The sequence below is a fragment of the Gorilla gorilla genome, chromosome 1, assembly GCF_029281585.2.
Source record: "Gorilla gorilla gorilla isolate KB3781 chromosome 1, NHGRI_mGorGor1-v2.1_pri, whole genome shotgun sequence".
Lineage (NCBI taxonomy): Eukaryota > Metazoa > Chordata > Mammalia > Primates > Hominidae > Gorilla > Gorilla gorilla.
The window spans coordinates 89,074,443-89,097,198 of NC_073224.2; the positions used below are offsets into that span (position 1 = coordinate 89,074,443).

Consider the following 22,756-nt stretch of genomic DNA (forward strand, 5'->3'; position numbering starts at 1 on the left):
GGTTGATATGCTGGCATGGCTGAGAGGGCTTCATGGCAGAGGGGGTTCACTGGACCTTAAAGGAAATGCTCTTCTCTAAATTTCAAGCAGAGAAATTCCCTCTGTAAGACTGCTTGCAAATAAAATGGACGTTGATAGCAGAAAAGTTGAATTGTGAATTTTGGGCTATCCTAAAAAAGAAAATCCCTAGTTCATAATTCATTCAGTAGAATAGTTAGAAGAAAATCTAGCTGGCGACGCATTTCTTAGCTGTTTCTCCCACATATTCCCAACAAAGTAAGTTTCCTGTGGGATTTGGCTAAGTTGTCATTCTATTGCTGACAATCTTAATGAGATTGAACAACTAGACATCCAAACCACATTCTCAAGTTGTTGTGTTTCCCCAAAAGACTCATTAATGACTGGAAAAAGGAATGGGTCCAAAACTACAGGGTACAGAACATTTGGTAACTGGTTTCTGGCACTTGAATGAGGGCTAGGGTGGGCTACAGGGAGGCAGAGGTAGGAGTCCGGGGCTACATCCCTCAGCTGGATGCTAGGAGGGGTGCTGGAGTTCTGGGATCCCTTCTGAGAGACCCCTGTTACTTATTTAGGAGCCCTGCAGCCTCCTGGAGTGACAGGTAGCACCACCCTATTCCTGCAGCCGGGTGGAATCGGGGCTTCTCAGTTTGAATTAAATTTCAGGTAGACACTGAAGAGCCCTCCCCACCCTCCACAGGGTAGGCTCATGGCCAGAAACCAGAGATGCTTGCCTTAACCCCCAATCAGGCTGGGATCCAAATCCCTAGGCTCTCCCATGGCTGGGAACTACAGAGGCTGTGGCTATTCGTCTTGACACCTCTGATGCCTTCAGAATGAAGTTGGTGAGCCGGTGCTCTTAGTTGGGCCTGGATGGGAGGTATGGTGCACAAGCGCCTTGTTCCTTCTCCTGGGTGGCTGGACAGAGGGTGGGGTGAAAACAAGAGCCTCTCCTACAGCCCCCACCTGGACATAACATGCCTGCCTTTCCTCTGCACTTTAGCTTCTGCCATTCCCCCATGGGGAACATCTTCCTCCCTCCTTTTCAGCCACCCATTCCTTAAGGACGGGCTCAGGACATAGGAGTTTCATAAAACATTCATTAATTACTCTGGCCCACTCTACTCTTTTCTTGCTCTGAAATTCTAGAATGGTGGGTCTCACCTGGGATCTGGGGTGGGAGACGATTTTGCCCCCAGGGGACATTGACAATGTCTAGAGACATTTTTCATTGTCACAACTTGTTGGAGAGTGCTACTGGCATCAATGGGTAGGAACAGGGATGCTGCTAAACATCTTGCAGTGCACGAGACAGCCACTGCAACAACACTATCCAGCTCGAGTAATGCCAAGGCTGAGAAACCCTGGTCTTGAGCAGCAGGAGCTGGGCAGTGACCCGCAGTGGAGATCTCTGGCATTAGCTCCTTTTATTATACCACCTGTGAAAGCTCTGTCTCCACAAGACTGTGAATTCAGGGCCAGTGTCTTCTGCTTAATTACAGTCCCAGGGAGCCAGCCAGCCCTGGGCACGGTAGGTGAGGGCTCTGGGCACACAGGGTTACTGGTGGAGAGGTTGGACAGGATACTTCCCAAACAACAAATTTGTCCATACTGGTGCAGTATGCAGCAGCTGAACACCAGCCCTACGCAGGGCTGAAATGGTTTGTGGCTGCATTCAGGCCTTGGGAGAGAGGGGTTGGCTATTTCAGAAGTGTTTATTGCAACTATGGTGTCCTTTCCCGTAAGACTCTTTTTTTTTCCTTTTCATTTTTGAAGACAGGAGCTTGCTCTGTTACTCAGGCTGGAGTGTAGTGAAGCGACCTCAGCTCAATGCAGCCTCAACCTCCTGGGCCCAGGAGATCCTCCCACCTTGGCCTTCAGAGTAGCTGGGACTACAGGTGCACATCACCGTGCCTGGCTAATTTTAAAATTTTTTGTAGAGGTGGTGTCTCACTATGTTGCCCAGGCTGATCTTGAACTCCTGGGCTCAAGTGATCCTCCAGCCTCAGCCTCCCAAAGTGCTGGGATTATAGGGGTGAGCCCAGCCCCATACAGACTCTTGAGGTGTCCCGTTACCCATCAACCCCCACCACTAAATGTCAAATACATGAGCTTGTGCTTGATGTGGTCTTTATGTTAGTTCTTTTCCCTCAGGCAGGGCTGTGAGATCCTTATCGTTTACTGCAATTTGATCACTGGCTGATTATTGGGGCCAATTATCCAGGTGACACATAGGCTACCCCTATGAGCCTCAAAGTCATGCAAATTTTGGATAAGAAGTGGAGTTAGATAAAAGGTAGCAATAGACAATGAATTCTGCACTTACCTGAAGCTTCTCAATCAGAGGCGAGCTCTTGACCTTGAATTTAGGAGGGTGGCTCGCATTGGGTGGTGATTTCTATGGAGCAAATCAACCAAAACAACCAGATAAGTAAGGTGAGGAAAATGGGGTTCTGGTTGGAACCCAAAAGCCACAGGCAGAAGGAGAAGAAAAGTTGGTATTGCCACTTTCTCATTAGTTCAGTAGCCCACATACCTCATTAGGGCCTGGGCGACGTGAACTTTCCCCCTCCCTCCCTCGTCCCACCACAGCAAGATCTTCAAATCAGAATTAGAGAAGTCAGCGCCGACATCCTTAACACAGAAGATCTCTTCCAGGAAGAGTGACTTCATTGTTGTTATAAGGGAAAACTATATCTGAGCAAGATCTTCACCTCATGACCTTCAACACTGTGAATCAACAATTTGGGGGATTTCAAAGACAAAGGGCAAAAATAACCATCCTGTTTGTCACACACACAACAAGAAACCAGACCAGGATGACAGAGGTATGACTGGAATTCCTCCCTGGACCCAGTGATATTTTGGAAAATCCCATCGATGGCATGATTTGTAAATTATGATTTTCCAAAATGTTGAATATTCTTTTTCTTTTCTTTTCTTTTCTTTTTTCTTTTTTTTTTTGAGATGGAGTCCTGCTTGTTCCCCAATCTGGAGTGCAATGGCGCAATCTCGGCTCACTGCAACCTCCGCCTCCTGGGTTCAAGCAATTCTCCTGTCTCTGCCTCCCAAGTAGCTGGAATTACAGGCATGCACCACCATGCCTGGCTAGTTTTTGTATTTTTAGTAGAGACAGGGTTTCACCATATTGGCCAGGTTGGTCTCGAACTCCTGACCTCAGGTGATCCACCCACCTCCCAAAGTGCTGGGATTACAGGTGTGAGCCACCGCGCCCAGCCTGAATATTCTTTTTAACCAAGTAAACATTTACTGAGTATTTACTACGTCCCAGACATTGTGTGGGTCATACAAAGATGAGCATGATTCGGTCTCGGTGGCAGGAGCAGTCTGTGGCTGATGCATGTGCTACATAATCATACGTACTCTCTGTTAGTTGTAGATATTTTTGTGATGAATGAATGCCAGGAATCTTGTCTGCCTTCGGGATCCATATCATGTAAAAATATTAACTCTGCGTTTTGCGTAAAATCCCCACAAACATGTGAGAATGGTGACAGTGATAGGATGATGATGATGAAGAAAAGGAAGAGGATGACTTCCATGTGGTCGGACAGAGCCCAAGGCAGAGGAGGGATGTCCCCATAGTGTGGAGACCAATGTGTATGACCTGCTCCTTGACCCCATGTACTAATTTTCCTGAACAATAAGAAGAACTACACTGATCTCTTAGGAAGATTCTGAGATATTTATAATGTGAGATGATTGTATTTTAGTGATGGAAGGAGGGAGGCTCACCCAACTGAACTCCTCGTGATCTTTTTACAGCCCAACACCAAGGGAGAGCATGGGCTGGACTTACAGGATCCCCACTCCTTCTAATTCTAGTTTTGGCAGGAGCCAGACGAGGCCCTTGGCCTCAGCCTTCTCTACCAAGATGCAGCTGGGAGGGAATAAATGATTCTAAGGACTCCTGCTGCCTCTGCCTCCATGTGTCTTCACTGTCGGGTATGTTCCTATAGCAGTCTTTCAAGGAGCTTTTTATCTAGGATGAGTATAAAGAGCTTCCAGCCCCAATGGAAGTGCCCTTGGTTTTTCTGTGCTTTACAGGGAAATTTCACATGGGCTGGGGTTTTCAGAGAAACTTTTAGAAACTGCAGCAACAATTTTGCTGATAAAGCTCACTTCACGTAATATTATTAGCTCTTCTCTTCCCCAGCTGACCACTGATTTCTGAAGTCTGTGGAAATTCAGTGGACCTTGCCCCTTAAACACAGTATAGTACTGGGGACCCAGCTGATGCTCCATAAAACCCTATTGATTTGAATTGCAAAGCAGAAAGAATCCAAAATAGCCTCTAGTGCAGTTCCTGGAAATGACAGCAGGTGGCATCATTTCCCTTACGGTTTAACAAGGGGCTTCAGGCAAGCGGCTGAGACTAACAATCCGGTGGAGAAAAACCAGCCTTCCATCCCTATATATGTATATATATAGCTGTATTTACATGACATTATTACCACGTCTAGAAACTACGGACTAATTTCCAGATGGGAATGCTTTTCAGCCTTTTCTGAGTATAGGAGGCAGGATCTGTGGCTGCATTAAACACCCAACTTTGGCTGGTTCTTCCAGAGAGGGGTAACACTTGGTCACCCTGCCATCAGGAGGGGCCCTGCAGTCAGCAGGTGCTGTCAGGGGGCTGACCCCACTGTCTCAAACCTGAGCAAGCATAGCGGGGCAGGGATGAAATGACCCTTCCTGGCACTGTGCATTGGGAACCGAGGGGTAGCCTGATCGGGGCCCTCCCTGCAGGCCCCCAAGGTTTCCAGCATTAGAGCCTCTGCAGGCTGAGCTACAGGAGTATGGAAGGAGAAATGTGGACGGCAGCCTCCAATTAGCCCTGCCAGACAAAGCAGGCTGCTCATTTTATTTCTATGTGAATTTCTTTCTTTTTTTTTTTTTTTTTTGAGACGGAGTCTTGCTGTGTCACCCAGGCTGGAGTGCGGTGGCGCGATCTCGGCTCACTGCAAGCTCCGCCTCCGGGGTTCACGCCATTCTGCGTAAGCCTCTCGAGTAGCTGGGACTACAGGCGCCCGCCACCACGCCTGGCTAATTTTTTGTATTTTTAGTAGAGACGGGGTTTCACCGTGTTAGCCAGGATGGTCTCAATCTCCTGACCTCGTGATCCGCCCACCTCGGCCTCCCAAAGTGCTGGGATTACAGGCGTGAGCCACTACGCCCTGCTTCTATGTGAATTTCAAGGCCACGAAAAGTCATTGATCCCTGGAGGTAGTGTCCTTTCAATGTGCGAGCAGCCTGTCACTCCAGGCAGGACTTTCTAAAATCCACCCTTGGACTTATCCAGCCCTTGGCCATTATAAGCCATTTAACTTCTGGGTGATGTGCCCCATGGGGTGAAACCTGTGAATGCATTTCCACAGAGTTGCCAGGATGGAGCTGTTTAACCCAATCACTAGCCTAACTCCCTCTGCTTTTACTCCAGGGGATAAAACTTCCCTAGCCAGCCTCCCTGATCTATCTGGTTAGTGATTTTGTCCTCAATTTCACAAATAAGAAAAACGATTCGGTATGGTGTGGTGACTTCTCCTGGGCCAAGCCCAGGCTATCAGGGGGCAGCCTCACATTAAGCTCTGAGTGGCCATAACCTCAACCCATTGCATAGCAGTGGAGACACTGAGCCCAGAGGTTGAAGGTTACAAGGATAAGCTGATTCTCTGGAAAGAGAAGTTGATTCTCTGGAAAGAGAAGTTGTTGGTATGTGTTTGGTCACAGCACTGGCTGATGACCCCATAAAGCCACAGAATCATATTGTTGGCACTTGAAGAGACCCAAGGAAAACCTCAGTGTTTTTAAACTGTGCTCCTTGGGGTTCTCATCCAAGAATAAGACCCTTGGTCAGTGGGGAGAGAGTATTCTGAGAGCATTTGGGGCTCCAGGCCTCCCCTCCCCCATCTCACTTGAGCTGGGGCAGCGATGAGTTTCTGCTTTATCTCGTGGGCTTCTGTTTATAAGCCTTAGGTTGACAAAAAGGCTTGAAAACCATTGATCTATTTCAGCTGTTTCACTTTATAGATGAGAAAATGTAGGCATTAAGATGCTTGCCCAAGTTCACACAGGGCACCTAATGGCTATTGTCAGGATGCTGGTCCCCAAAAAAAGAAGGGGAGAATAAAGAGGTTGTTGAAGTGGAATTTGGGAATGACATTGTCTTTGGCTTGCTTGCTGTATTTTGGGGTTGGCCTCCCAGGTGAGATGACAGAACATACAAATCCATTTCTGGCACAGACTATGACCACAGTGAAGGTTCATGGGTTGCTGGCATAAGGTGTGGAGAAGGCACTCCTGCAGCTACAATTAGATAAATAAAGATAGGAGAATATGCAGGCTAAGAACCTATTACTGGCTATGATCTATGATACCAGAGCCTTTATTATGTTGGTAACGTTGGCTATTTATATCTGAGGGCAACGAGGCCTCCTGTGCGCTCTGGTTTTCTTCCAGTGATCTTGAACAATAGCCAGGCTTTACAAGGATACTGCAGAACCACGGGGTTTTCTCATGCTTCCGTCCTGCCCTATGTAAGTGTAGCCCCCTTTCCAGGTACCTTCTCCACACCTTATTCCAAGATCACCTAAGTCAGATCTGGGAATAAAACAGAACATTCCTGGCTCCTGAATTGGGTCTGTTAATAATATATGACCCATTCTCTTTGCTAAAATTCTCAGGCTTGGAAAATAGTGTTCATGTCCTTGACAAATCATAAAGGAGCCTCAGTAAAAGGGAGCAGGGAGAAGCCTAGTTTCCAAAGTAAACGATTCAGGAAACATTTAAGAGGAGATTCACTCTGAAATGGAGAAATTCCCCGCACAGAGTCTGAGCTTTAAAGTATGAGTTTGGTGCCCCCTCCTCCAAACTTTCCTCAAGAAGAGGAAAGAAAACCCATCACAGCATCCTCTGAGCCCCAACAGCAGCACTTACCTCCTCACCATTCTGGCCCAGGTCTACCTTGGGGGGGAACAGGGGGAGGGAACAGGGCGGTTTCCTTCGGGTTGGTTTACTGGCTGGTGTCTGGAGGGAGGGCGACAGACAGACACACAGAGAAAAAGAGAGCACTGATCAGGCAACAGGGAGGAAGAGCAAGGAAGTGGAAACTGGTTTCAGGTAGGTTTAGGGATTTAGGAATGTTAGGATGTTAGGGAAGTGTAGGAATATTTAAGAATGGAGGAAGGGAACTGCATGTCTTTGGGACAGCCTGCTTACTATTTAAATTAATTCTATTTACCATCTACCCATTTTGACTTTCACCCTCTCCGCTCCATTTCCTTTCCTGCTAGAACATCCTCTTTTACTTGAGATTCACTGACCTGAATCACATTCAGTTTTCAGGCAGTGCCAGCACCTGAGATCAATGCTATCTTCTTTATCCTTTATGACATGCCTATACTGTCTAGAAATTATGAACCTGATCTTTCAGATGGGAAAACAAAACCCCAAAATAGTGCACCTAAAAATGCAAGGCAAATAAGTGCTCACTTGCCCCAAGGGGCCACGATAGATTTCTCTCCACCTTGGGGCACCCTTCCCTCATCTCACTTGTTTGTATTTATTTATTTATTTATTTTGAGACTGAGTTTCGCTCTTGTTGCCCAGGCTGGAGTGCAATGTTACCATCTCAGCTCACTGAAACCTCCACCTCCTGGGTTCAAGCGATTCTGCTGCCTCAGCCTCCTGAGTAGCTGGGCTTACAGGCATGCGCCACCACGCCCGGCCAATTTTGTATTTTTAGTGGAGACGGGGTTTCTCCATGTTGGTCAGGCTGGTCGCGAACTCCCAACCTTAAGTGATCTGCCTGCCTCGGCCTCCCAAAGTGCTGTAATTACAGACATGAACCACCGTGCCCGGCCCCCTCATCTCACTTCTAATGAGCTTCTCACACTGCATGACTCAAGAAAATCTAGCCCAAATCTCTCCAAAGTTAAGACCCTCCCTTGTCACACTTTCCTCTACTGGTCACCGGACGCTCTTCCTTCCTGATCCCTGGTTTCCTATCTGAATGTGCTTTCCTTTAAGCCCTCTCTTCTTTCTCAATTCTCAGTTTGGAGTCTGCCCCAGCCTTGCCTTGCTCTGGCTACAGGGCAGGAGCTGGCTGTAGGAACTTCTTTATTCTGACACAGTCCAGGCCTGGCACAGCTGTGTGAGATTTAAGTCTGTATAGGTGGATGATCAAGATGGAAATGGATACAGATGCCCATCTCTGCCCTGTGTCTGATTCCTCCTGGCCAGAGTGCAAGCCTCACCCTGGTGGGGACAGATTCTGTCCAGGCACAGCAGCAGTGAGACATTCCTCACATTCAGAGAAACCCCTCCAGCCCCTGGCTTCTCTTCCTAATTTGGTAACTACCAAGTCTCCTCCCTCCCTCTCCGCTGGGCCTGACCAGATTTCCCTTTCCTCCTGCTCGCTGCCGAAGAGGCTGCTCTGAAGCTGCCTGACTCACCTCCTTGGCTGCAGCCGCCTGCTCCCTAAACCGCCCGGCCAGCTGGGCCACCGAGGGGGACGCCGAATTGTCCACATTGGCATTGGTCTCTGCCGGTCTTTCCTGGCAAATGGAGAAGAAGAAACAGTTAATCAGCAAATGGGTACCAGATGCCATGCAAGGCACCTGTTTTGTGGCCGCAAGCAGGAATGCTGTGACAGTGAGGTATTTTAACAGCATTATCCAACTGGCTCCTGCATTCAAGGACTTAAAAAATTCGGTCAATCACATTTAGTGAATATCTACAATGCTCTTGGTCCTGGGTGTGGCTTTGGGGACCTGGAGACAAACAAAACCTGGTTCTGTCCTGGAGGGGTGCCCAGGGATGTCAGAGGCAGTACAGGTCCAATTTTCTCATTCCTCAAAGACCCCACCGGCAAAGGGCAACGTCTGCGACAGTGTACGAGTCTCCTTACCTCCTGAACAAGGGTGAGCAAATGCCCTTTATTGAACTTGAAACACATATATATATGTGTCTTATGTTCCCTACTTGAGTGCCATGGGTAAAGAAGCGTTCAGTAAATATTTGTGGAATTAATAAATAAGTGACACGAGAGCAGATAGCACAGTGGATGGGAGCCAAACTGCCTGGATTCAAGCACTGACTTGCTCCATCTCTTACCAGCCTGGGGACCTGGGGCAAATGGCTTAGCCTTTCTGTGCCTTGACAAGGATGGCTGTAGCACATCCCTCATCAGTTGTTTTGTGGATTAAATGATTTGCTATATACCCAGAGGGCTGGGACAAGGCCTGGCTCATTGCAAGTGCTTTGGAAGGGTGGTTGTTATTGTTACCGGTGGTGAGTCTTGCCTCCAGTGCGGTCATCAGTTTACCGTGGCTGTCCCTCCATTGAGGTGCCCCCAGGTTCCCTGAAGAGGCCAAGATGTACCCCACGACACCATTTATTCTCATGTACCATTTGTCACGAAGACACACAGAGTAAGTCGGTGATGCTGGAAATGGCCAGTTCATTTCTGCCTTGTTACAGGAGGCCTACATAACCACTTGGTTTGAATAAGATTTTTTACATGTCCAGTCCCGGAGACATTAGGTTTTTGTCTTTTGTCACCATGGTGGCAGCACTTCTTACACAGACTTCGAACTCCCCCTGCACTTCCCCTCCTCATGTCTAGTCTGAAAATGGGAGGATTTGGGCAGCAGTTTGTCTGAGAAAGTCCATCTCTGCCTTTCCCTGGCTCTCGTGGTCTACAAAAACAAAGGATGCTTCCCTCTAGCAGCGAGCTTACTCCCTTGTACACACACACACACACACACACACACACACACACACACTCTTCCATGGCCCTCCTTTTGTGCTAAAAGTGGTGTCTCTGAGCTTTCTTATTTGGGTGCTCCCTCCAAAGTAAATAACTTTAGTCATTCTAAGATGCTGTCCCCTTGGAGCAAGGGAGGGGCAGATCTCCTCACCTCCCAGCCACTTCCAGCAGGGAAGTTAAGTTAATGGGGCAAAGTTTTGAGAAGAAGGCTTTGACAGGCCGGACATGGTGGCTCACGCCTGTAATCCCAGCACTTTGGGAGGCCGAGGCAGTTGATCACTTGAGGTCAGGAGTTCGAGACCAGTCTGGCCAACATGGTGAAACCCCATCTCTACTAAAAATACAAAATTAGCCGGGTGTGGTGGTGTGCGCCTGTAATCTCAGTTACTCGGGAGGCTGAGGCAGGAGAATTGCTTGAACCTGGGAGGCAGAAGTTGCAGTGAGCCAAGATCACACCACTGCACTCCAGACTGGGTGACAGAATGAGACTCCATCTCAAAAAAAAAAAAAAAAAAAGGCTTCGTTTAGGGATTTGAAGGAACTGCTGGGGCCATGGACTTTCCGATCTGCGAACAGCTGTTCTGGAGGAAAAGACAGGTACCCCTTTACTGTGGGTTGCTATAATTCAAGCTCATCTCCATCCCAGCCTAAACACCAAATGCTGATTTCGCATAAAGATATAAAAGGATTCACCTCTATTCAAGATGCCAGATTTCCCCATGATGCTGGGGTAAAGCCGAGGAGTGCGAGGCCCCACCCTGATGAGTTCCCCACTGGGAAGGGCTCCTAGACTTGACATGTTTTACCCTCACACTTGACACATAAGGAAGTCAGAGAATGGAACAACGAGAGAGAGGCTTGGGGACAGTGTGTGATTAATTGAGCTGTTCTTGGCAAAGACGCTGGCTGATTGGTTTGTCCATCTGTCTAACTTCCTGCCCACATCACAGATCAGTCTCTCTGTCCCCTGCTATTTATGCTTGGGTCCTGCTGACAGTGCGCTTTACCTCAGTTTCAAAGGCGCCAATCACTGGTGGAGCAGGAAGATAAATTCCAGTTAAAAATAGAGCTGTATAGGAATCAAAAGCTCCTCCCTTACTTCCCTGTCTCAAAACTAGCCTTGGCAAGGGGCTCAGAAGTGAGAGAACTCTGAGGCTTCTGGAAGCACTTAGGGCTTAAAAGCTGGGTTGAAGGAAAGATTCTATTACCTCTGAGTTTGTTTTCCTGGAGCCTAGTGAATGGCTTTTCTTTAGACTAAGGACTCCAGAGCTTGTTGAAGCTTGGCAGATCCTGTCACCATCAGCCCCTCTCCAGACACTTCCCATCCTCTGTTGCAGAAGACTGATTGATTATTACCGTCTGCCCTCCAGGCACATTAAACCCAGAGAAGGCAAGTGACAGCCAGAGTCACACAGAACAGGCCAAACAGGGTAATCTGTGAAACACCTGACTCCAACTCCTGAGACTCCAGTAATGGATATCAGTTAAGTAGCATCATTTGTGCAAGTGCCTTGGCAACTCTAAAGTGCTATACAAATCTCAACATTATTATTAGCCTCTGATTTGCATAGCTGCAATGGAAGAAGTGTGGTCTTGGGGATGAATCGGGGCTGGTGGCTCAGCCTGTTTGAGGCCTTGCCTGGATTTCTGCCTTGCAGTTCTGGCAGGTACAGCTGCTAACCCCCCTCCGGTGTGCTCAGCACCATACCATCTCAGCCATGGGCCAGGAGCTCTTCACGGCAGTCCCGCTAAGGCCATACCCTCACCTTGACTGTTAGGTCTGAGAACTTCAGTTTCTCTACCTATTCCCAGACTTTCCTGAGACACCCTTAGCCTCTCTGGATTAAATGTTCTTTCTCTGTTCCTGTGATGTCCATAAAGTACTTAGCACAGAGCCTGAAACATAGCATGTGCTTGGCTGGGCACAGTAGCTCAAGCCTGGAATCCCAGCATTTTGGGAGTCCAAGGCAGGAGGATCTCTTGAGCTCAGGAGTTCGAGACCAGACTGGGCAATAAAGAGAGACCCCATCTGTATACAATATTAGCCTAGTGTGGTGGCGTGTGCCTATGGTCCCAGCTACTCAGGAGGCTGAGGAGAGATGATCACTCAGGCCCAGTTGGTCGAGGCTGCAGTAAGCCCTGCTCACATCACTGCACCACTGCACTCCCGCCTGGGGCAACAGAGACTCTGCCTCAAAAAAAAAAAAACAAAAAAAAAACAGGGCTCATCTAAGGTTGGTTTCTTCCTCCTCCTCCTCCTCTCATCCGACCTGGTCTGCTGGTGTCAGGGCCTGGGTACCTGCTCACAGAGCCACTGACACCCTCAACTCACCCCCATGGACCATACCCAGATGTAAGTCCCTACCCTGCCAGCATCTACCCTCCAGGTCCTGGTCATTGCCTTGACTTCAGCTTGTCCTTTCTTCTTGGGCCATTTTCCATGTCTTAGATCTGTTTTCTGCACTCATCTCCCTTTGTGCCCTGCTTTAGCTCACACTTGTCTTTACAGATCACAGGCCTGCACTCCATCTTCCTGGGCCCAGGTCTTGCTTACGAAGCCCTCCCTGCTACCTTCCAGCTGGGCCATGCCAGGTAACTCGGAAACCATGCCTGTGGTTACTGTCTGGCCTGACTTTGCCAAGGCTAGGAGAAAATCACCTCTGGTGTTTACTTTCTATTTCTATGGGACTTTCTTCCGAGAACTGAGGAGCCCCTGTGTCTGGACAGCATGGAACTTCCCCTCCGCTGTTGCCATGTTGCGTAAACACAGTTTGGATACTGCTGACCATCCACATAATGAGACCTTTATGTACAGGCCAGACTAGGCTCTACCTGCTTCCTAGGCTCTGCCCTGTCTCTCCACCTTCCGCGCTCGTCCAAGGTCTCAGTATCTCCCAGTCTTTGGGCTATGGTTTAGGGAAACAAGGCACCAGGGAAGGCCTCATCATCTACAGCTTAAGAGAAGATGCAGTGAGAGAGCCCAGTGTGGGCCTGGAAGAACTATGCTCTTGGCCAAAAGGAAGTTTCTCTCCCTCACCAGAAATAGGCCAGAGCCCAGAGCCTCAAAGGTCTGAGGTATGTTTGCTTCTTCACTCCTCCAGAACTGAAGGGGATTACCCCTTCCAGTGTGACCATGCTTAAATCATCACTTCAAAAGGACCACCATAGAATCTCTCTGAAATACTGCAATGACTCTGGAATCTTCCTTTATGTCCTTACTTATCCCTAGTTCTTCAATGTATCCCAATGTTTGACCATTACTATCCTAGGAGGATGGAAAGGGTTCTGGACTGGGAACCAGGTAGGTCCATTTGACCTACTCATCTACCAGAGTACCTCCTATGTGGGAGGCACTGTCCTTATAGCCTTTGATATATTTTCTGTAATTCTTATTTCTCTAAAAGAGGAAACCGGGGCCCAGAGTTCCTAAGTAAGTTAGTATTCAAGTCAGTAAGTGCAGGCATGAGAATTTTCTGGATTCCAAAGCTCTTTCCACATCAACATGCTGTACTAACTCTATGCCTTTACTGGAAGAGTTAACTTAGTCTCTTGTTAATAGGCATTTACTGATCTAGGCCCTGAGATACATCAGTGAACAAGACAGTCCTTGCCCTTCAGAAGTTGCTACTTCAGCAATAAACAGGTACACTGCGAAACCATAAGACACTTTGTTAAACGCTGTGAAGAAAATAAAACAGGGCACTTATTTTATGGGAATGTGGGAAGACATCTCTGAAGAGAGAGCACATGAGTTGAATCCCAGTTGGGGAAAAGAGAAAAGGAAAATTGTTCTGAGCAGAAGCACAGACAGAAACAAAGGTTGAGGGGCAGAGAAAAGAGAAGGGTGGCAGGGACAACAAGAGGGGGTGGGAAGATGCGAGTGGTGGTGTGAGGCCAGCTACATTGGGCCTCATGGACCAGAGCATGCAGTTTGTGTTTTATCTTGAGCCAGCAGGATGTCATTTGGAGGGTTTCAAGGAGGGACGTGACCTGAATCGCACATCAAGGAGCTGTCTGTGGAGGAGGGACAGGAGTGGAAGAGGGTGAGCAGAGGCAGGTGCTGGCAGCGGTCCAGCTGAGATTGGGTGCGGGAGTGAACAGGGCTTGTGCAGGGGATGGGATTTGAAGGTCAGGCTGCTGGGAATTACTGATGCATGGGTGTGAGCAAGGGAAAGAGAAGAATCATGGATGACTCCTGAGGGTTTGACTTGGATAACGGGATGCATGGGGTATTTGCTTCTGGGTTGGAAAGCCATGTTGGGGAGAGAGGGGTGGGTGGGGCTAGGTAGGCAATGAATAGTTCTTCCTTGGTCATGAAAGTCTGACATGTCTATTAGACGTCTAAGTGGAGATGCAATGCAGGAGGTTGAATATATACCCAAGTCTGGAGTTCAGAGAAGTGTTTCAGGCCGGAAACCAAACTTGGAGAGTCACTAGGTAGAAATGGTAGTTGATGTTACGAGACTGCATAAAGTCAGAGGAAACAGAGAATAGGGAAGAGAAGAGGCCCAAAGACTGAGGTCTGGGTTGTCTCCTTAGTCACCCTAAGCTGCCTTTCATTCTCAATGTGAGGGGACTGGTCCTGTTATTCCAGTGGCAGCCTGGAGGGCATTTTGGTGTAGAATGCAGATGGGATGGGCTTGAAAGGAAAATAAACCTCAGACTGCAAAATCACTAATCCAAAGGGAAAAGTCAAGCTGTGAAACGCATCAGGCAAATCTGCCTCCCACTTTATTCCTGAATAAGATAAACAAAGATTAAAAAGCGACATACCCCCCTCATAACTCTTCCCACTAGAAAATTCCTTGTGGGCCTCAAGATCTTTTCCCTAAAACAGTTTTGTTGAATTTTACCCTGACAATGTAAATTGATAGCTTATCTTCACAGGTGCAGGACAAAGGACGGAACTCTAAGTCAGTCTCCTGCTCACCTGAGACAAATGCATATCGGATTGCTTCCTCTGATGTAAAAATGCAGATTCACTGAGCTATGGAGGCAATAGGTGGACTGTTTGCTCTACTCATCTCTCACATGTAAATTGTGTATCTGGTGAAAGGCTGATCAAAGTCTGAAAAGAATGCAACCATTTGTCTCTTATCTACCCACACCTTTTTAAAATTTCTTCCTGTTTCCCCAATATTCATCCTTTCCCCTTTAAATATTAAAGGCTTCAACATCATCTTTGGAGAAAGGCACAGACCTGCCTCCTGGGGGCACATGCTTAACTTTGGCAAAATAAACTTTCTGAATAAAGACCTGTCTCAGATACTTTTGGTTCACATGGGTTAGGGCCAGAAGATTTCTTTGGCTAAAGTGATAGAGGGTAAGAAATCCTGAATGTCACTCATGAATGTTGTGTGCCCCGTCCACATTGTTGGGTCATTTAATCACCCCTTCCTGAGCATCTATAGACACTGTAGAATGCATTGGGGTAACTGTGACGGCCCTCAAGGAGTGAACAGCCTTTTTCAGGGGTGAGGAGAATACAGAGAGGTAAAGAAGAACTGCAAGAAATAGATAAGGTAGAGGAATTGAAACAAGCATATATTAACAAATACATGTAATCAGATATCTCACACAGAACCACAAAAGTCCCAGATGTCCCCTACCTAACCACTTGTAGGCTTTAAGGATCTGAAAATGGCAGGTCCTTGGTCTCTGCAATTGGCTCCCAGGGAGAATCCCAGGAGGTGCCCCACTCACACAAAGGACCCACACGCAGGCACTGAGCCCGGGAGTGTGTCCCTGTTTGGAACCTCCAGGGCTTCCCATTTGCTCCCAGGACTTGGCATTGTCACCCAATAGTACGGACAGGGTTTAGCTGTTCTCACACTGTGGGAAACAGTACTGGCTGCTTCAGTAGTTTTAAAATCAGCATAGTTCACAGCCTCTGGTGCCTGGGAGGGTCCTCCAGGTGGGGGTCTTTGGGTTTAGTAGTGATGGCTAGTGTCTGGGCAAATTCCCAGGTGCCAGCAGGGGACCATAGAGGAGAGGGAGATGTTCATCCAGAATGCCATTGCAGTGACAGGATTTTATCAGTGTAATTTGGGAGATGATGGTGGGAAATTTGTCTCTAAAATGTGCTAACTGTTGTACAAGCATAAAGAAAGAAAAGAAATTATTTTGAGTCTGTTGGGGGTAGGAAAGCACAGAGAACAACAAATTCAGAGTCAGATCTGGGTTTCAGTCTTTCTTCTGATATATGTTGGGTGTGAACCTCTCTGAGTCTCAGTTTCCTTGTTTGTAAATGAGGCCATTAACATCTATCATCCTTTGGTTCAACCCAATATGCAAACACTCAACTTGTTTTCTGGCAGCGGCACCGCCCTTCTTCCATGGATGGCAGGAAGGAGGCTGATGCACTGTCTGCCCTGGAGGGTGCACTATGCTTTACACTGCTCTATGAAGGGAAGCACAGAGCTCAGGCTTTGAGCCAGACTGTGTGGGTTCAAATCCCAGCTCTACATTTACTGGTTCTATGGCCTTGGACAAGTTACCTAACTTGTCCGTGCCTCAGACTGCCTATCTGTAAAACGGAATGATGATGATAGTAGTTATGTTACAGGCTCATTGGAAGGATTTAATGAGTTTTTGTAAGTGAAATGCTTAGAACAGGGCCTGGCATGTAGGAAGTGTTTGATAATTGTTAGCTATTACTGGATGTTGGCTATGGGGCTAGCAGCATTCCTGAATACTCTGAGGGATGGCTAGGCTTGCATCCTAGATGTCTAATCTTCTGTCCTTCCATTCCCTCTTGGATACAGAAGTCCCAGATAGAGCCCCAGCTAGCTAAGATGTGCTCTCTGCTGCTTGCAGCCATTCTTTGCTCAAGAATGGACCATCTGGACTCAGTGATTTTGGTGGGCTATTTTATTACTTAGGCAAGAGCTTAACAGACACTCTCACCCCATCCCTGAGCTCATATCATCCCTGAGAGATGGATGTGCGTGGTATCTAGCAATTAAAAAATAAATACAGCTAAGCTTCATTTTATGGCTTTTAGGGTCATGACAAGGGTTTTGAATACTCACACATCCTAGCTGTCCAGAGCTCTGGGTCAAGTCAAACAGCTGAACCAAAATATCAAGTCCATGTCTGACATGGTTTGGCTGTGTCCCCGCCCAAATCTCATCTTGAATTCTAGCTCTCATAATTCCCATGTTTAATGGGAGGGACCAGGTGGGAGGTAATTGAATTATGGGAGCAGGTCTTTCCCATGCTGTTCTCATGATAGTGAATAAGTCTCACGAAATCTGATGGTTTTATAAAGGGGAGTTCCCCTGCAAAAGCTCTCTTGCCTGCCGCCATGTAGGCAGTGTCTTTGCTTCTCTTTTGCCTTCCGCCATGCTTGTGAGGCCCACCAAGCCATGTGGAACTGTGAGTCCATTTAACCTTGTTCCTTTATAAATTACCCAGTCTTGGGTATGCTTTTTTTTTTTTTTTTTTTTTTTTCCGAGATGGAGTCTCATTCTGTCACCCTGGCTGGAGTGCAGTGGTGAGATCTCGGCTCACTGCAACCTCCACCTCCTGGGTTCAAGCAGCTCTCCTGCCTCAGCCTCCCAAGTAGCTGGGACTACAGGCATGTGCCACCAGGCCCAGCTAATTTTTTGTATTTTTAGTAGAGATGGGGTTTCACTGTGTTAGCCAGGATGGTCTTGGTCTCCTGACTTTGTGATTCACCCACCTTAGCCTCCCAAAGTGCTGGGATTACAGGGGTGAGCCACCGTGCCCGGCCGGATATGTCTTTATTAGCAGCATGAGAACAGACTAATACAATGTCCATTCACTGACAAATGGAGAAACAAAATGTGACACAGCCATACAGTGGAATATTTTTCACCTATAAAAAGGAATGAAGCTCTAATACATAGTAAATGTGAGAAACCTTGAAAACATTATGCTAAGTGAAAGAAGCCCATCACAAAAGACCACATATTATGTGATTTCATTGTTATGACATGTCCAGAATAGGCAAATCCAGAGAGAAAGAAAGTGGGTTAATAGTTGCCTAGAGGAGATAGGAAGACAGGAGGTGGGGTGATAGCTAAAGCCTACAGGCTTTCTTCTTTTTCAGTGATGAAAATGTTCTAAAATTGACTGTGGTGGTGGTTGCACAGTCTGTGAACATACCAAAAAGTATTTCATTGTACACTTTAAATAGGTGACATGTATGTAAACAATATCTCAATAAAACTGTTATTTTAAAAATTGTCAAGTCCTTACAGCCAGTCTGTTGGATTGTGGGTAGGAGGGGCCAATGGAGGGAAATTGGCTTTACTTCCATGTTCGTGACTTTCCTTCCCTCATGCTCAGCACCCTCCACCCACAGGCTCAGCCCTTCCCTGCCTCCAGCATGCCTTGCAGCTGCAGACACATCTGAGCAGTCTCTTCCAACCCACCACTGGGAGGGCTTATAGGTCTGTGAGGAAGACAGAGTGAGTTTCATGTCAAGTACCTGTGAAGGGTCTGGCTTGAGGGGGCACTCAGTCCATGGCTGTTCACTTATTCATTCATTCAGTTAATATTTATTGAACACCTTATGGGCCTGACACTTGTCAGATGTGGGGATATAAAGATGAAGTTTCATGGTCCTAGAGCTCAATGAGCTTCTACTCTAGTTGAAAGGCAGACTTGTAATAAAACTATCAGAATGAAAACAGGCCATTGCTGCAATTGGGAAATGCATAACACTGAAATGGAAGCTCAGGAGAAGGGGTACTTAACCTGCTTAGGTGAATCAGGGAACGCTTCACAGAGGAAGTGATGCTTACGCAGAGTCTTGAAGGACAGATAACAGCTTGCCAGGAGAGAAGGTGGGCATGAGGGGAGAAGGAGGAAGGCATGTTGTAGGCACAGGGGCTGGCTGGTACATGCAAAGTGTCAAAAGCATGGAAGGGCATGGTGTCTATGGGAAACTTTAGTTCAATATGGTCTAAGCAAAAAGAAAGGTAGAGAAATTGAAAGATGTGGCTTGTCCAGAGTAAGGCATATGCAAGTTATAATTCAGGCTCCAGAACTTATTAGCTATATAGGTGACCTTGGGTAAGTCACTTGATTTCTTGAGTCTCAGTTTCAACATCTGTAAAATCAGGTGGGCAATACCTGTGTCATTGTGTGGTGATGAGTATCTAAGATGATAACAGCCATCATAGCCAGCACTCACTGTGAGCTTCCTTGGTGCCGGCTCATACCTCAAGTGCCCACTGAGCACATGGGAAGTGCTTGGTGAAAGCTGTTATACTGAGGCTGTGCTGCAACATGTGGACTTCATTTCTTAAGCCAAGATGATGAGGGAAGTTATCTGATTTGCTGTTTAGAAGGATTACGCGGAAGCAGATAGTTATCAATCTATGTTTCAATCCATTCTGAAAACCCTGGGCAAATGGAGGGAATCTGCTGCTACTCTTTTAAGGCAGTGCTGTTAAAAAGGAATCATTGTCATGTCTTCTTCCTCCTCTCTTCTTTGTTCTTCTTCTCTTCTTCTTATAATTATGCTTATTGCTATCTTTCATATGATCTCCCATTGCCTGATGCAGGGAGCTCTCAGAGGCTTGCTGGTAAGAACGCAAGGTCAGTCCTGAGCATCGTCTTGGATCTGCCTCTTTCCTGAGTGTCAGATCACATGAGCTCTTGCAGTCTCAGCCTCCTCATCTGTAAAATGGGATCAAAATACCTGCCTTACCTATCCCAACTATCATGGGATAGTTGTGAGGCTCTAAAGACACAATGAATGAAAGCACCCTGGATAAGACATACACAGAGAAGGACAGGATGAGCATGGTCTATACCTCTGGAGTCTATGGCCTACTGTGGAACAGGGACAATTAAGCAAGTATGTAAAGTATGATAGGTCAGTCAGTATGGGAGCAGAATAATGGCCCTCAAAGATGTCCTCATCCTAGTCCCTGGAACCTGTGAATATGTTAGATTAAATGGCAATGAGGAATTAAGGTTACAGATGGAATTAAGGCTGCCAGTCAGCTGACTGGATTATTCAGTGGCTCCCATATTATCACAAGAGCCCTTAAAGTGGAAGAGGATGGCAGAAGAGTGAGAGTCAGAGTGATGGGAGGCAAGAAAGACTGTACCCACCATTGCTGTCTTTGAAGATGGAGGAAGGAGCCACAAACCAGCAAAAATGCAGGCAGCCTCTAGAAGCTGAAAAAGGCAAGAAAATGGTTTCTTCCCTAGACCCTTCAGAAGAAATGCAGCCCTGCCAAAAACTTGATTTTAGTCCATCTTGAGCTTTTGACCTCCAGAACTCTAAGATAATAAGTTCATATAGTGCAAGCCACTAAGTTGGTGGACATTTGTCACAGCAGCCATAGGAAACTAATACAGTCAGTCGGTCAAGTATTTGCAAGCACCCACGATGTGTTCTGAGTTCTGAGAACACAGTGGGGAAGAAGAGAAAGTCACTGCTTATCACTGGAGCTCACATTCCAGTGGAGACAGCTAGGCAGTAAACAAATAAGCAAGTGAATGTATAGTATGTGAGTGGTGCTAACATAGAGAGGGTCAGCCTCCACCTCTGCAAGGGAGGTCACAAGAGGCCTTCTGAAGAGGAGGTGGTGGAGGAGGACTTGACATTGAGTTGCGGGTGCTATGATTGCAGAAGGACATGGTGAAATGCACAGCAGGAGCACCCAACCTGGCCAGAGGCACCTGGGAAGACTTCCAGGAGGAAGTAACAAACTGGCCAAGCCTGAAGGGTAAGCAGAGCTGGTCATTCTCACGAGGGAGCTGCACAGTTGAGGAGTTCAAGGCCAGGGGAGCCTCAGGGAATGACAAGTTCTGTCATGTAAGCATGCGTGCAAGATGAGGCCAGAGCATGAAAGGCTGCCTAAGTTGGGACTCTGGCCTGAGGGCCATCTGAGGTCACTGGAGGGTTCTAAGCAAAAACCAAAACCACAGATTTATTTTTGCAAGATGCCTATGGCTGCAGGGTAAGACATTTGTGGCCTGGGGTTCAGGAGTGGTCTTTAGGAGGTGGAGAGCCCGGTCTAGAGGCCATTGCAACTATCATGGAAGGTAAAAAATGAGCAAGTTGGCAACTATGCTGCCTCCTGCAGAAGGTGGCAGAAGATCTTTTCACTGGGTTCAGCTTCTTGTGGGGTCTGGATCTGCCAAGGGAACTGGGAGCTGCATTTGGGAAGAATGAGTGTGGAGGAGAGCAGGAGTAAGGAGAGCTGAGAAATGGATAAGGGCTGGCCCCTTCCGGGGTGAAATGGCAAGAAAGAAAGAACCTCTGGCAATGGGATGGCTGAAAGGACTGTGAGGATCAGGATCTCAAATCCTTGATTTAGAATTGTTAGCTGTGTGGTATCAGCAGACCTTCAGTAAAAGTTAAACTGTGTGCAGAAGCCTTCTATTTGTGGGTGCTTTTTAGACATGTAGAGTGAGAATCAAGAGCATAGCCCACATTTAGAGGAGTAAAGGAATGGCTTCAAGATGTGGAGTTTATTGAATGAACTACTCAGTGGCTATTAATGAGACCCTACAACATGCCAGACTCTAGGCCAGGCGCCAGGGATTCATCAGAGCAGAGCAGATGAGGCTCCCTCTTTATAAGAAAATGGAGAATAGGGATTCAGCAGAGGCAGAAAACTGGGCCCAGTGGTGACCATGAGCAGATAAGTCCATCTGAAAATAAGTAGAGATCTTAAGGATGGCTTGGATCCACAGGGTTGGAGTCAATATTCTGTTGATTTCAGGAGTCTTTAAAACTAGAGAGGATGATGGCCTGGATGGGTGTATGGTTAGTGGAGGGGAGATTGTTGATAGGACTCAAAAGCAATTTAGGAGGAAGGACTGACCAGAATTGGGGACTGACGGGTGGGGGCAGGGTGGAGTCAAGATGATGCCCAGATTTCTGGCTCTGGCTTCTGGGTGGAGAGGAGTGTCATTTACAGAGAGGGGGAGCCAAGGGGAGGAGCAGGACTGGAGGAGTGCTCAGAAAGGGTGAGTTGCCAGAGTGGAGGGCCCACGGCAGACCCTGAAGCACCTGCTTGGGATTTGTGGAGTCAGACAAACCTAAGGGTGAATCTTGGCTCAAATTACAAGGTGATGGCAGAGGCTGAAGACAGGGTGGGTGAGCAAAGGCTGCAAAGGTGATGGAGAGGGTGCTGGGATGAAGAGGCAGAAGGCAGCAACTCAGGGGGTTACAAACAACCATTTTTGTCTTCTCTTTCCTTTTCCCACCAGCAGGCATGCAGGGGCAGAGCTGCCGATCAAACTCAACCTTGTCAGTCTGGCAGCCTCTGAACAGCTCGAGTGGTTTTTTTTTTTTTTTTTTTTTTCTTTTGCAAAGGGAAAGAGTGGGAAAGAAGTGTCTCTTCATAGCTGGCATGGGTGATTTAGATGGATTTACTCACCTAAGCCAACAAGGAAATGTACGATTTGTTACTCTCCAAGGTAAGTTCAGAATCTCCCTGTTATGCACTACTCTGACTCTCTACTGTTGGTTAGTTCAATAGTAAAATTGACTTCACAGAGAGCTCCTCTGAGTCTGAAGGGTGGTTGGGCTCCAGGAGCCACCTTTCCAGGATTGCCTGGAGTCCTGGGGTATGTTACAGCCACCTGGAGGCCCACACAAGTACTCTTCACTAGGGGCCATTCCTGCCTCCCAGGCAGGAGTCAAGTGACTGTGTGAGTGTGCGTGTGTGTCCTGAGGTCTGGGACACTTGTCCTTCAGGCTGCAGCAGGAAGCCAGGGCATACCTTCTAAGATTAGAACAAATTTCCTAAGGACCCAGCCCCCGGTCTGCGTCCCAGTCAGCTGTAGCCTCTCCTGTTACAGCGTCTCCCAACCGTGCCTCCCTTGCAGTCAGGAGTGAGCATTAGCAGGACATGGTGCTGGGCACTCTGGTCCCTGCCCCTGCAAGCCTCACGAGGGGGTACTGGAGGGAGACAGGAGAGGACCATCAGTCAAGACAAATTTTTGCATTTG

At 47.5% G+C, this 22,756-nt stretch overlaps 1 protein-coding gene across 2 annotated transcripts in view; it reads right to left on the reverse strand.

The window, feature by feature from the left end:
• The window catches only part of RCSD1 (RCSD domain containing 1), a 76,145-nt gene that overhangs the window by 13,771 nt on the left and 39,618 nt on the right, over window positions 1–22,756 (reverse strand). Inside the window, exons 2-4 of one of the 2 annotated variants that reach the window (XM_019026221.4) lie at window positions 8,493–8,594; window positions 6,976–7,065; window positions 2,345–2,416 (exon numbers count right to left, since the gene is read on the reverse strand). In XM_019026221.4, the coding sequence (XP_018881766.4) occupies window positions 2,345–2,416; window positions 6,976–7,065; window positions 8,493–8,594 (264 nt within the window). The remainder of the gene's footprint in view (window positions 1–2,344; window positions 2,417–6,975; window positions 7,066–8,492; window positions 8,595–22,756) is intronic. The other variant, XM_019026225.4, reaches the window with a different exon arrangement.